At 46.3% G+C, this 12,920-nt stretch overlaps 1 protein-coding gene across 1 annotated transcript in view; it reads left to right on the top strand.

The window, feature by feature from the left end:
• The window catches only part of SCN8A (sodium voltage-gated channel alpha subunit 8), a 113,959-nt gene that overhangs the window by 80,027 nt on the left and 21,012 nt on the right, over positions 1–12,920 (top strand). Inside the window, exons 15-20 of the mRNA XM_073788662.1 lie at positions 477–650; positions 2,743–3,099; positions 5,933–6,403; positions 6,938–7,055; positions 7,583–7,737; positions 10,637–10,810. Coding sequence (XP_073644763.1) covers positions 477–650; positions 2,743–3,099; positions 5,933–6,403; positions 6,938–7,055; positions 7,583–7,737; positions 10,637–10,810 — 1,449 coding nt within the window. The remainder of the gene's footprint in view (positions 1–476; positions 651–2,742; positions 3,100–5,932; positions 6,404–6,937; positions 7,056–7,582; positions 7,738–10,636; positions 10,811–12,920) is intronic.

The raw sequence follows: 12,920 nt of genomic DNA, 5'->3' as shown, positions 1-12,920 counted from the left end.
CTGCACGTTTGAACAATATGAATTGGGTAGTTCTGGCAACAAAGATGTGAACATTTCCCCTTCATTCAAGAGGAAAATAAGGGCTTCCCTGGTGGCGCAGTGGTTGAGAGTCCGCCTGCCGATGCAGGGGACACGGGTTCGTGCCCCGGTCCGGGAGGATCCCACATGCCGTGGAGCGGCTGGGCCCGTGAGCCATGGCCGCTGAGCCTGCGCATCCGGAGCCTGTGCTCCGCAACGGGAGAGGCCACAACAGTGAGAGGCCCGTGTACCGCAAAAAAAAAAAAAGAGGAAAATAAGAAGACTTTCCTGCATCATGTGGCATGGTCAGGGGACATCCGGGTATTGTCGGCCTCAGGTGCAGAATTTAGCCAAGGCTGGTGCTTGTGGCTTCTTGGACGTGCCATATTCAAAGATAATGATAAAGGCGTTTTCTTTTTATTATTTCTTTTTTCTTACCCCTGCCTTCCCCTCTTTAGGTTTTCACTGGAATTTTCACAGCGGAAATGTTCCTGAAGCTCATAGCCATGGATCCCTACTATTATTTCCAAGAAGGTTGGAACATTTTTGATGGATTTATTGTCTCCCTCAGTTTAATGGAACTGAGTCTAGCAGACGTGGAGGGGCTTTCGGTGCTGCGATCTTTCCGATTGGTATTCCATATTTCTCCAATTTCTTTTTATATTTCCTATCTTGCAGCTACTAGAAAGAGTTTTGCATAAGATAATCTGATGATTTTTTAAAATCTTTAGCTATATTTCATTGGCTGTTTATTGGCTTAGCAACTAAAATATTGAAAACTTTTCTGCTAACTACCTAATATAGAAAGTAGTTGTTAAAATCAGTCAACAAACAGAAATCAACTTTATGAAGTTCCTCAGAAAATAATGGTTAATCTAAAAGACGAAGAAGAAGGATTCCCAAGGGCTATTCTGAGGTCCAGTTTGGATTTGCTAGTGAGCCTCTTTCTTTATCTGAACATCTCCCTGAAGTGGCAAGAATTTCTTCTTTTTCAAAGGTGGCTCCACTCTTCTTCTATCATGGTGACCCCTTCCAAAATATGAGAATAAAGTAATGTTTTTTAAAGTTATATTGAAATTAGTAGTTGAACATCCATCATTAGCTAAGAAAGATTTTTCAAATGTATTTGAAGAAGTTAGTGTTCAAATTACTAAAATGCCTCTGAAAGAATAGTTAATGATATCCTCGAAGTAGCTTCCCATATGCACAGGCATAAGTGATGTCCTGATGAAGTCGCTTGAGCAGCTGAGTTATCATGGGGATATCCCACTCAGACAAAGCATCAGACAAAGCAGCTCCTTATTGGGAAGATACCTAAGCACTTGCAACTGAAAAGATTTCAGGATATTCAGCATATCTAAGAAATAGAATTGGATTAGAGTGAAACTGTTTATAAAACAGAAATCTCATTGAATCCAAGTCACAAATATTTGTCAAGTTTCTGGAACCTCTGCTTACTGGTCTTTGGTTAGGATCCAGCCCACAGTAGACTTTTTGAGAATACTTCTTATTTTCTAGAAGATAAGATGAAGAATTAAGAGATAGAAGCCTTGCCACTAATACTCTAGATAAATTAAAAGCCAGTCAGAATAGGGAAAAAATATGAGAGACCCAGAGTGTGCACAGAGCCACATCTGGTAAATCTTGGAACTCTCAGATACGATTCAAGTTTTCTTTTTTTTTTTAGATTTATTGAGGTTTATTTTTATATCAAAGGATAGTACAAATATTTACCATACGCCATTAACCTAAATACAATAAGTTTAACCTTCTAAAAGTGCAATTGCTTGCTCAGAGATAGATCTGCAGATAGTTTTGCCACGTAATGCCAGATTTCCCTCCTCAAGGGTTACATCAAATTACAGTCCCACTAACAATGTATGAAGACTCAAGTTTTAAATAGGAAGAAAAAAGTCCTAATCAGTGCTGTTGCCTTCTACCAGAATTCTTATTACATCACGTGTTAGTTATTAACTTAAGACATATGATGACGATCTCTGTTCATGGGCTTCAGGCATTATAATTCTCAGGCTATTAGCCAAGACCTTGTAATCATTCATTACAGAATACAGAAATCTCGTGATTGAAAGATACCAAAAGTTCTGTCCTCTGAATTAATATCAGTATAGTCCCTTTTCATAAGCTATTTGACATATTGGAACTTCCCCTACTTGGAGGTTGTGGTTTTCCTCCAAGTTATTCCAAGCATGTCACGAAGTTTCGTATCAGCGATTGATTATTTATTGGCAAGCAAAAAGAGAGGTATGTAGAATTTTTAAATGCTTGCTTTTTTGAAGAGACAGATGATTTATTTTCACCGTCCTTACCCCACTGACCTTTTGGTTCACTACAAATCACATTTTCCTTGATATGACCCTTGAGAAGTCAGAGGAAAATCAGTGGGAAAAGGATTATTTCAGGTATATGGATTTTTAAAAGGTAGATTGACCCAGAGACTAATTCAGGGGACTAGAGGCAGTATTCTTGGTTCTTAGTTCTAAACCTTTCACTTCCTGTGCAGTTAATCTGTTTTCCTTCATCTTTGCCTCAGTTTCTCTCATTTTCCTCTAAGATACTGTTAGAAAGTCCTGGGGATTTCCCAAGGGTGCTCGATAAATGTTAAGATGATCTTAGTAATTTCATATGTTTTTATTGTAGCCATGTGGTAAGAATAAATGAATTGAGTTTCACTTGGGTTTTGTTTGGGTTTTCTTTTCCCCATAGCTCCGAGTCTTCAAACTGGCCAAATCCTGGCCCACCTTGAACATGCTGATCAAGATTATTGGAAATTCAGTGGGTGCCCTGGGCAACCTGACCCTGGTGCTGGCCATTATCGTCTTCATCTTTGCCGTGGTGGGAATGCAACTCTTTGGAAAGAGCTACAAAGAGTGTGTCTGCAAGATCAACCAGGACTGTGAACTCCCTCGCTGGCACATGCATGACTTTTTTCATTCTTTCCTCATCGTCTTTCGAGTGTTGTGCGGGGAGTGGATCGAGACCATGTGGGACTGCATGGAGGTGGCCGGCCAGGCCATGTGCCTCATCGTCTTCATGATGGTCATGGTTATCGGCAACTTGGTGGTTAGTACTAACGTGTAGATCTCTTTGTTCTTCGCTCTGAACGTCTTACCCTTGACCCAGAAGCCCAGCCTGCTTAGTGCTTCTACCACCTTCCATGTCTGTGTTGGTCTTTATCCTTTCTTGGCTGAAGAACCCTAAGGTACAAGTGAAGGAAAGGAGACTGCTGTTTTAGGTCATGAGCCCCACAATCTGTCAACCCTCTTTCATAGTTGTGGAAACAAAACTCAGCGAAGTTAAGACATTTTTCCAAAGTCACACAGCTGATAAAGAGTCAGGGCTTATATTAGATCCTTGACTTCAAAGTCTATGCTCTTTCTGCTACACAAAAAAAAGAATTTCCCGACCTTGACAATATTGATCTTTTGGGCTAGATCATTACTTGTTGTGGAACTTTCCTGCATGTTGTAGGGTGTTTACAGTATCCCGGCCTCTACTCTTTACTGTCCAGTAGTGACTCCCGTCCCAAGTTGTGAAAACCAAACATGTCTTCAGACGTTGCCAGCTGTCCTCAGGGGTCAAAATTGCCCTCCATTGAGAACCGTGGATCTAAACCTTCCCAGGATTTTATCTAATTTGTATAAGTTGCAGATCAGTTTCTCGCTTCACTCTGATCTGTCCGCCTGCTGTCTTCTGCCTCTGTATATAGAACATTCCCCAACAGAGACTTCACACCTTGTTTCTCAAAGTGTCATCTGAGGACCAGCAACAATGAGATTGTTTGAGAGTGTCCTAGAGACGCAGAATCTCAGACCCCTCCCCAGAACTACTGAATTAGCATCTGCATTTTTAACAAGATCCCCAGGTGATTCCCATGCATGCTAAAGTTTGAGAAGCACTCATCTTTCAGGTCAGGCCAAAGCCCGCTTGCAAGTGTAGAGCGAGGAGGGCTGGAAGAAGGCATACTCAGGTGACCCCTTATGAGCGCATCCGCAGTAGGGGTCTTCCTTTTTCTGCCACAGAGAAGCATATGCCAGTAGAGGGTTCCTACTCACCAACCTCTGAACTAGCCATGCTCCCCCTGTTCTTTCATTGGACTATAAAAATAGACACTGTAATGTTCCTTACTCACTTGCATTCTCCATGCCCAGCCAACTTCCCCTCAGTCCTGATTCCTCTGGTCTTTCCACTCCTTCAGTGAATACAACTGCTGCCTACTGGTCTGTAGTGGGATCAACATTACCAGCCCTGACCTCCTACCGTTTCTCTAGCCTCCTGTTCTCAGTTGTCTCAGGGGCATCTCCCCATGACTGGCTATAGATACCTGAGCACATGACAGAATCCACTATTATTTCTGCCTCTGATGACACCTTTCCCAGTTCCCCTTGGCTCAGTTCTTCTGCCCATGTAGTCTCTAGTAACCTATAAGTCTTTCTGATTTTTCTCTCCACTCCTAGTAAATATCTGATGTCTTTCATATGTCTTTCTTCTTAGCATTTCTATACCTACATCTTTCTTCATAGTATTTCTGAGATCTGCCCCTTCCTTTCCATTTCTACAACCCATCTGTTATTTCTAAAAGTGTGAGGAAGACCACCTTCATCACAATCACCTGAGTCTCACTCATTAAAAGAGGCGGAGTCCCAGGCCTTACATCAGATCTACTGAATCAGAATCTTTCAGGTGAGGCCAAGGAAATGCTTGTTTTTAACAAGCATCCCACCCCAGGAGATTCTTCTGCATGCTAAGGTTTGAGGTTACTATAGCCTAATCCAGACCCTCATCAATTCATGCAAGCAACAACCTCCTAATTCCTAGTTCCCCCTCACACCCCCCACCCCCAACCCTTGTACGTAGCTAGTAGGAATGACTTTCTCAAATCTCTGTCATCACCTGTGACTCCTTTGCTCAAGGACCAGTAGTGAATCCAGTTAAATAAAATTCAGATCTTTCAGCCTGGCCTTCAGAGCCTTCTGCAACTGACCCGCACTTTACCGACCATATCCCTTTGTAATTCTGCAAATGGCCGCAGTAATGATGATACATATAGTTCACATATTGTTTCCATTTCTCCCACTCTGCACATATGATTATCTCCACTGAAAAACTATGCCTTACTCTTCTTCAGAAGTGTGACAAAGTAAGGGCCAAGTGTAAATCAAGAAGTGAACATCTCTCCCACTTTTCAAAAGTAAGTCTTAATAAAAATAATTAATTTAATGCCCAATGTGGTGAAATAGGGGAAAAGACAATATAAATAAAGCTTGTTTCTGATGGCTTGACACTTCGATATATGATAGTACACAAAAGTCACCATCACTGTCTTGCTAGAGCTACTTAATTTTGATAAATGTTAGGAAAACAAAGAAAATTAATTCTTAAAATAGGGTGACATCAAATATATTACCGTTCCACCTTCTAGATCTGTGCTATGAGAGTCTGGCTCTCCAAGCCTACTTTTTTTCTAACCTGGGTCCTCCAGGACATCTGCTGCTCATGAACACATGGCATCTATGCATTCTTTGATCCTCCCCAATAATCCATGCCCACCTTTTTGTTATTATTTTTGGGGAATTTTCTCCCAAAGTGGATACAGCCTTTGCTTTCTTGGATTATAAGAAAAGCAGTATGTTTTGAAGTACATATATATGTATATAACACTACAAAAGAACCAAGAAAAGGGGTACTAAACTCCTTGTATTACAACCAAAACCAAACCAAATGCCCACCTAGTGACATTTTTAAAACACTACGTGGGTCAAGTGAAACACAATAGAAACTCCTGAGTCTTTCACGTAAGTCTGTGGGCTCCCAGTTTGCAACCCTAGTTTAGTGGATGCCCTTACCCAATACCATTCTACATTCACTCTCCTTTTTCCTAATGCTCCTGGTCCAGGTGCTGAACCTGTTTCTGGCCTTGCTCCTGAGCTCCTTCAGTGCTGACAACTTGGCAGCCACAGATGATGATGGGGAAATGAACAACCTACAGATCTCAGTTATCCGGATCAAGAAGGGCGTGGCCTGGACCAAACTGAAAGTGCGCGCCTTCATGCAGGCCCACTTGAAGCAGCGCGAGGCCGACGAGGTGAAACCTCTGGACGAGCTGTACGAAAAGAAGGCCAACTGCATCGCCAACCACACTGGCGCCGACATCCACCGGAACGGTGACTTCCAGAAGAATGGCAACGGCACAACCAGCGGCATTGGCAGCAGCGTGGAGAAGTACATCATCGATGAGGACCACATGTCCTTCATCAACAACCCCAACCTGACCGTGAGAGTGCCCATCGCGGTAGGCGAGTCTGACTTTGAGAACCTCAACACCGAGGACGTTAGCAGCGAGTCGGATCCTGAAGGCAGCAAAGATGTAAGGTCCTAGCCTAGAAACCAGTCTTGCTCCTATGTGAGGACAAACGGCTCTGTCAGCCCCAAGGCTTCGGTTCAGCTCTGGGTCTGGCAGAGGGATTCTGGAAGAGCCGACTCTCAACTTTGAGAACCAACCCTACCCACCCCCCATCGTTATTCTAGATGAGCTAGATTCCTGAGATGTTCCCAGATCTGTCTCCATGGCTTCTGGATCATCTGGGTCCAGAGGCTGGAGAAAACCGTCAAGTACTTCCCTGCCATTAATCTATCTGAGCTGTATCACTGAGACCAGTCTATAGCCCACCTTCTGCTTAGGGTAGATCACTGTCACCTGTGAGTGGGCTTTAATGTTGTACCCCATCCTGACAAAGTCTTGAGGGCGCTGTGGTAGTCGTTTGCCTGTGATGAACTGGACGATCATGGGTTTGCCACAAGAATTGTATCCGGTACATCATCTGTACCAAGGTAGCGTCGTCAGTGTAGAGTGGACGTGTTGCTGCAGTGTTGCTTCTCTCCCTTTTCCTTGTGTATCTAGAAACTGGATGACACTAGCTCCTCTGAAGGCAGCACCATTGATATCAAACCAGAAGTAGAAGAAGTCCCTGTGGAACAGCCTGAGGAATACTTGGATCCAGATGCCTGTTTCACAGAAGGTGAAAGGGGGCCAGGAGAGGGGATGGCCTGTAGCACTTGCACTGCTCGCAGACACATCTCTGCCAGGGTCAGTGGTTGGCTGGGGAGGGGGCTCTACGGCTGTCTTCACCCCACCTCATCATTTGGAGGGAGGTTGATACTGTTTTGCCTGTTTGAGTCTTAGCTATCACAAGTTTTTACTCTCAGGCTTTTCTTTGTCCTTTTTTCTTGACGTCAGCCCCAGACTTCCATTAGAAAGGCCTCTCCTGTCGTGGCCGTGCCCGCCTCCTGACTACCCTTTTCTCCTCCCTCTCACTGCTTCTTTATAGGACTTCTTCCCAGCGCCAGAGGGCCTTGCCCTGGTAGCCTGGAAGCATAGCCTCAGCCCTGCCACCCTCTCCACTTCTGAGTCAGACCTTCTGATTCAGCCACTGAACTCCTGGCTGTGTGGTGGGGCAGCACCTGGTGGGGCCTGGGAGAAGGAGGAGAGGGCACATCTGGGCGGGGCACGTCCCACAGTCTGACCTGCCTCTCCCGCTGGTGCCAGGTTGTGTCCAGAGATTCAAGTGCTGCCAGGTCAACATTGAGGAAGGGCTGGGCAAGTCTTGGTGGATCCTGCGGAAAACCTGCTTCCTCATTGTGGAGCACAATTGGTTTGAGACCTTCATCATCTTCATGATTCTGCTCAGCAGTGGCGCCCTGGTGAGGTCCGGGGGAAAGAACCATGGGGGATTGGCTGGGGAAGGGGTAGAGCAGGAAGGACTGGATGGGCCCAAGCCCAGTTTCTCTGAGAACACAGCTTGACTGTAGGCCCAAGAATAATGATCTACTGAAGTGCTTCGAGCTGGTGTTTTGAGCCTTTGGGATTCGAATTCAAACTTGTGCAAATCTTCATCTTTAGACCCAGCACGATCCCTCTGAAGCCTAGGAACCCCTTTTCATCAGGCAGAGAATACAGGTTACCAAGTATCTTCACTGCTTAGTTTGCGCCATTCAAAACAACTTCCTAAGATGAGCTTCCCTTTCTCGCCTAATACCCTGAATCACTAGTTCTTGACTTTTCAGTTGCCCAAGGTAGGAGGGAGGTGGTACCCCTCCACCCCCTCTCCCGTCATACGCTGCTGGACTTGGCGAGCCCGTGGCCTTAGCAGATATTAGGAGTCAGATCTCTGATACAAAGGTCATTTATATTTGCGTGGTTGTACCTGCTTCTCATTAGTCAGTGAGGCACACAGGGCACTGAACACACAGGTTCCTCTCCTACTAGGACTAATTATCTTGGTGTTTACTTTCATTTTTTAGCAGGATTATAACTGAGGAGATCTGCACAGGGTCTGCTCTGAGGGAGCTGCTTCCTAGTTGAGTAGATTCGAAGACAGCAGGAACTAGAGACACAACACATTTTCCTTCTTTTAATTAAGGGAAAAGTAAATAATGCTGGATTTTGAAATGCTCTTAAAGAAGGTGGGCACATTCATGTAGGTGTGGAATTAGAGCCTAATCTGGAAGCAAAAAATAACAAGAGAGAAGCCCCAGTGACTCGAGAAGTTTCTCTGACTTGTGAGGTAGGAGAATAGGAGAAGCTGAGACAGGAAGTGACGTGTGGTGAAGAAGAGCCCGAGCGTGAGGATGACGGTGAACAGTGGGGAGTTGTGGGGGATGGTGAGCAATGCAGGAAAGCCTCAGGACTAGAGCAGGAGACAAAAAAGCCTCCATCCCTAGTGAAGGGGAGCCAGACCATCCTGCCTGCCCCCGGGCCGTTTATTGCAGCAACAGGCATCCACTCAGCACCTCCTGAGGCCTGTGGAGGCCCCAAGAGGACGGCGCAGGCCCTGCCCTTGAGAAAGGATCAGACTCAGGCCAGGGATTGAGGAAGGTCTTTTATTACTGTTGTCATCCTTATTCTTCAGATCTAGTAAATGAAAACCCAAAATAAGAGAGGGCATGCCTCACCCTTTGATTCTTCTCTTCCCCCGTCTCTACGCAAAAGAGTAGAAGCAGCAGTGAAACACATGTATTGAACCTTCTTCACTGCTACCTGTGACAGTCTGTATTTATCAAAGGTGAATAAAACGGGGGAGACCGGGCTCAGGACATGAAGACCCTGTGCAGTAGTAGCATGAGACTCAAGTCAAGTGAAGCCACAGCTAAAATGTCCAAGAAAAGACTAGAATGTGGTTGTGAGGAGATCTCAGAGGGGGATCAGAGCCCCCAGTGACAGGATGAACAGTCTCAGCTCACACATGTTGGGTTCTAGAATGGGTCTCTACAGGTGGAGCTAAGGGGAAACGCGACGTGGAAGCTATAGCTTTTCCACTGAGCGGAGGGGATTGATTTGTACCAGACCCTGAGGACTGTGGACCCATGATTTCTGTCCCCACTGCCCAGCAGTGAACCTGGATGTCCATGTGCCTCCATTTGGGAAGGAGAGTCTGCGGGCAGCCTGGCTCTGTCCTTCCTTCTGGGACTGTTCAGAGCAGGCTCCTCCACCACAGGGCACAGGACCCTTTGTCCACCTCCAGGTTTCTTTTTTTTTCCACGCTTCAGGGATTCCCTCCCCCCAGCACAGAGCTTCTGCAGTCCACCCCCCTGCACGCACGAGTGCTCAGACCTTCACATGACAGAGGCTCATCCTCTCGTTTGGGAGTTCCAGAGAAAGAAAGGAGTGTTGAGATTCTCCTCACCCGGTGTCTTCCAGTCGTGTAACTCTCCACCTGTGTCTGTGGTGTCAGGGGCTGAAGGGAGAAAAATGTTTGTCCTATAAATTATATAAAGTGTTAACAAGGCTGTGGGGGAATTGGACCCCTCATCTACTGCTGGTGGGAATGTAGACTGGTCCGGCCTCTTTGGAAAGCAGTTCGGCAATTCCTCAAAAAAATTAAACTTGAGTTACCAATGACCCAGCCATTCCACTCCTAGGTATATACCCAAGGGGAATAAAAACATGTCCACATGAAAACGTGTACACAGATGTTCATAGCAGCATTATTTACAATAGCCAAAAAGTAAAAACAACACATATGTCCATCAACTGACGAAGGATAAACAAAATGTTGGTATAGCCGTAACTAGAACATTATTCATCGATAAAAAGAAAAATGCAGTGCTGAGGGGTGCTGCCACATGGATGAACTTTGAAAACATTATTTTAAGTTAAAGAAGCCGGTCGCCAAGGACCGCATATTATACGATTCCATTTATACGAAATGTCCAGAAGGATTAGACCTGTGGAGATAGAAGATAGATGAGTGGTTGCCAGGACTAGGGGGAGATTGGGAGACTAGAGGGTGACAGCTAGAGGTGTGGGGTTTCTTTGGGGGGTAATGAAAATATTCTCCAATTGTGGTGACGGATGTACGACTCTGAACTGTATTAAGAGCTATTGCACTGTACACTTTAAATAGCTGAATTGTGAGGTATGTGAATTCCATCTCAAGAACGCTTTTTTAAAGAGAAAAGCCGTGTGTAGCAGGGGATAGAGAGAAAGAGACAGGGAGCTGATGACGGGCCACCGCAGGTGGGAGGGCTGCGGAGGGGGGCAGTACCTCCGTGTTGCTTGTTTCCCTTTAGGCACTATAGGCAGCTGCTGCCTCTCTTCCAGGCCTTCGAGGACATCTACATTGAGCAGAGAAAGACCATTCGTACCATCCTGGAGTACGCTGACAAAGTCTTCACCTATATCTTCATCCTGGAGATGTTGCTCAAGTGGATAGCCTATGGCTTCGTCAAGTTCTTCACCAATGCCTGGTGCTGGCTGGACTTCCTCATCGTGGCTGTACGTGTCCTGCTTTCTACTTCCCACCCATGCCAACAGGAAAGCAAAAACAGGGACTGTCCTTCCTCTAATGGCTGGAGTTGCCTGGGGCCCAGGGTGTAGGCCAAGATGTAGATAGAGCACTACAGCTCCTTTTGGAGCACTCAGATCGTAACTTTGGAAAGGGACTCTGAAGTCCTGCATTTGCTCCAGGGACTAACTCAGCAGCTCTTTACTCTGGTGGTTTGGCCTAGAAGTTTCAGAGGTTAGGATTGGGCAGAATCATTGGTGTCAGAGCCTTGCTATTAGGCTGGGAACAGGAGGATTGTGTCCCCAAGCCAGTGTGATTCCTCCTCCTGCCGCCAGGAGAGGGCTTAGAGGACGAGGTGGGTGCTGCTGGGACGGAGGTGGTGGTGGGATCTAAGTAGACTCTCTTGCCGACCGTCCCCGGGGACACTCCCATCCACCTCAAGTCTTCATACTAGACTCATCTGAACAAGTCAGACTGTCAGGGCGAGGAGGAGTCACCCCGAAACAAAGCCCCCCCTCTTCCCACACGTCGCATTTCCACAGAGGTGATCAAACTCTTAAGAAATCCTTTTTCCGCCAGGTTTTGAGAGCATCTCCACAGCTCAGCGGCCTTCGCCTGCCATGTTCTTTTTCAGGGTGGAAGCTGCGTCACCTGACACTATTTCTCACCCCACCACGACTTGTTCCTTATTGGGTTTTCTAACCATGATGAGTGTTTCTTATTCTGTCTAATCACTACAGCTTTTTTTCTTTCAGCCAAATCAGCATTTGAATGGGAGTGAATGGGAATTTCAGGAGCAGGGCCCATGGAAACTTCACTTCCTTCTGAGGGCTGAGAAGCGCCAAGAAAGTGGCGTGCTTGGCGGCTGGGTTGATACATTTAGAATATGGGTTTCATTGGCTGTATGGTGAACTACGTGTAGAGTGCCTCCGGGATCTAGCATAGAGCAGCAGGGAAGTAACAGGCACCTGGCGTTCTGCTCTGTTAATGCACTCCTTTCCCAACACAGCATCTGCAACTTCCATGGTTTAATGACTCCTTCCAAGAGCTGTCACTATGCTCCTATCTACATTCCCCATTTCAAAAAGCAAGCCTTCGGGAAGATCCCTAAATGAAGTGAGGGGGTCACTGTCTGCCGTCCGAGTGAACCGGAGAGGTATCGCCCCAGAGTTGCCAGCAAGAGAGCCTCCTGGCCAGAGGTTTCAGCAACCTTGGATGGAACGGACTCTCCCTCCCACAGATGGAAAGCTTGAGTTCTAGGAGCTAAGGAATGGGCTTGGGATAAGGCCCAGAGTACTAAAGTGACACTGGGCCAGCACAGGGGAAGTGCTCTGGAGTCTTCATTTCACTGTAACTCCTCAGGACCACTTAGAGTCAGGAGGGACACCCGTGGGAATCCTAGAAGCCCCTCATCTTCTGGACCTTCCAAGAACTCGGATAGATACATCCACTACCACACTTCCAACAGCCCTAGGAAAGCTGTGATTCAGAAACAGATCTTCCCTACCATGACCTGCCTCCTGTTCACCCTAACCTCTACTACTCTATTCCTCTTCTCTCTGGGGTGGGCAACCCCAGAATTTGTGAGTATCAATCAGGTATCCCACATTCCTCTGGTACCCAAATAAGCTGCTAGAAGCATTAACGATTCTGCATGTCACCATTTATTTATTTAGCAAATATCTTTAGTACTTTTTATACTAGGTGGCAGGGAAACAAAAAACATGAGAAAGGCATGTAGCCAACTGACAAGAACCCTTAAATCCCCCTAGCTTTGGGGAGTTGCTGGATTCTTACATTGCCATGAGACCTGACACTGGCTCCTGAGAATACCTCTGGACCAGTGACTAGTAGACAGACATAAATGAAATACCATTCTCCATGTGGAATTGTCCCAGAAGCCGTAGGGAGTCACGGGACAGGCAGGCGGAGTCCCGGCCCCTGGGAAGCTCACACTGGCTTGCAGGGCCACTGTGACCTGATGCCAGGCTGTGGAAATCCAGCATCCCAGGAACAGGGCTTTCCCAGGACCTTCCTTCTGTTTTCTCTGGGACAGAGCAGTGCATCTATTCTTCATGTCTCATGTCTACGGAGCATCCG

Source organism: Tursiops truncatus, chromosome 11 (assembly GCF_011762595.2).
Source record: "Tursiops truncatus isolate mTurTru1 chromosome 11, mTurTru1.mat.Y, whole genome shotgun sequence".
NCBI classification, from domain to species: Eukaryota; Metazoa; Chordata; class Mammalia; order Artiodactyla; family Delphinidae; genus Tursiops; species Tursiops truncatus.
The sequence above is the reverse complement of the archived record's forward strand: the minus strand, read 5'-3'. Positions and strand labels throughout refer to the sequence as shown.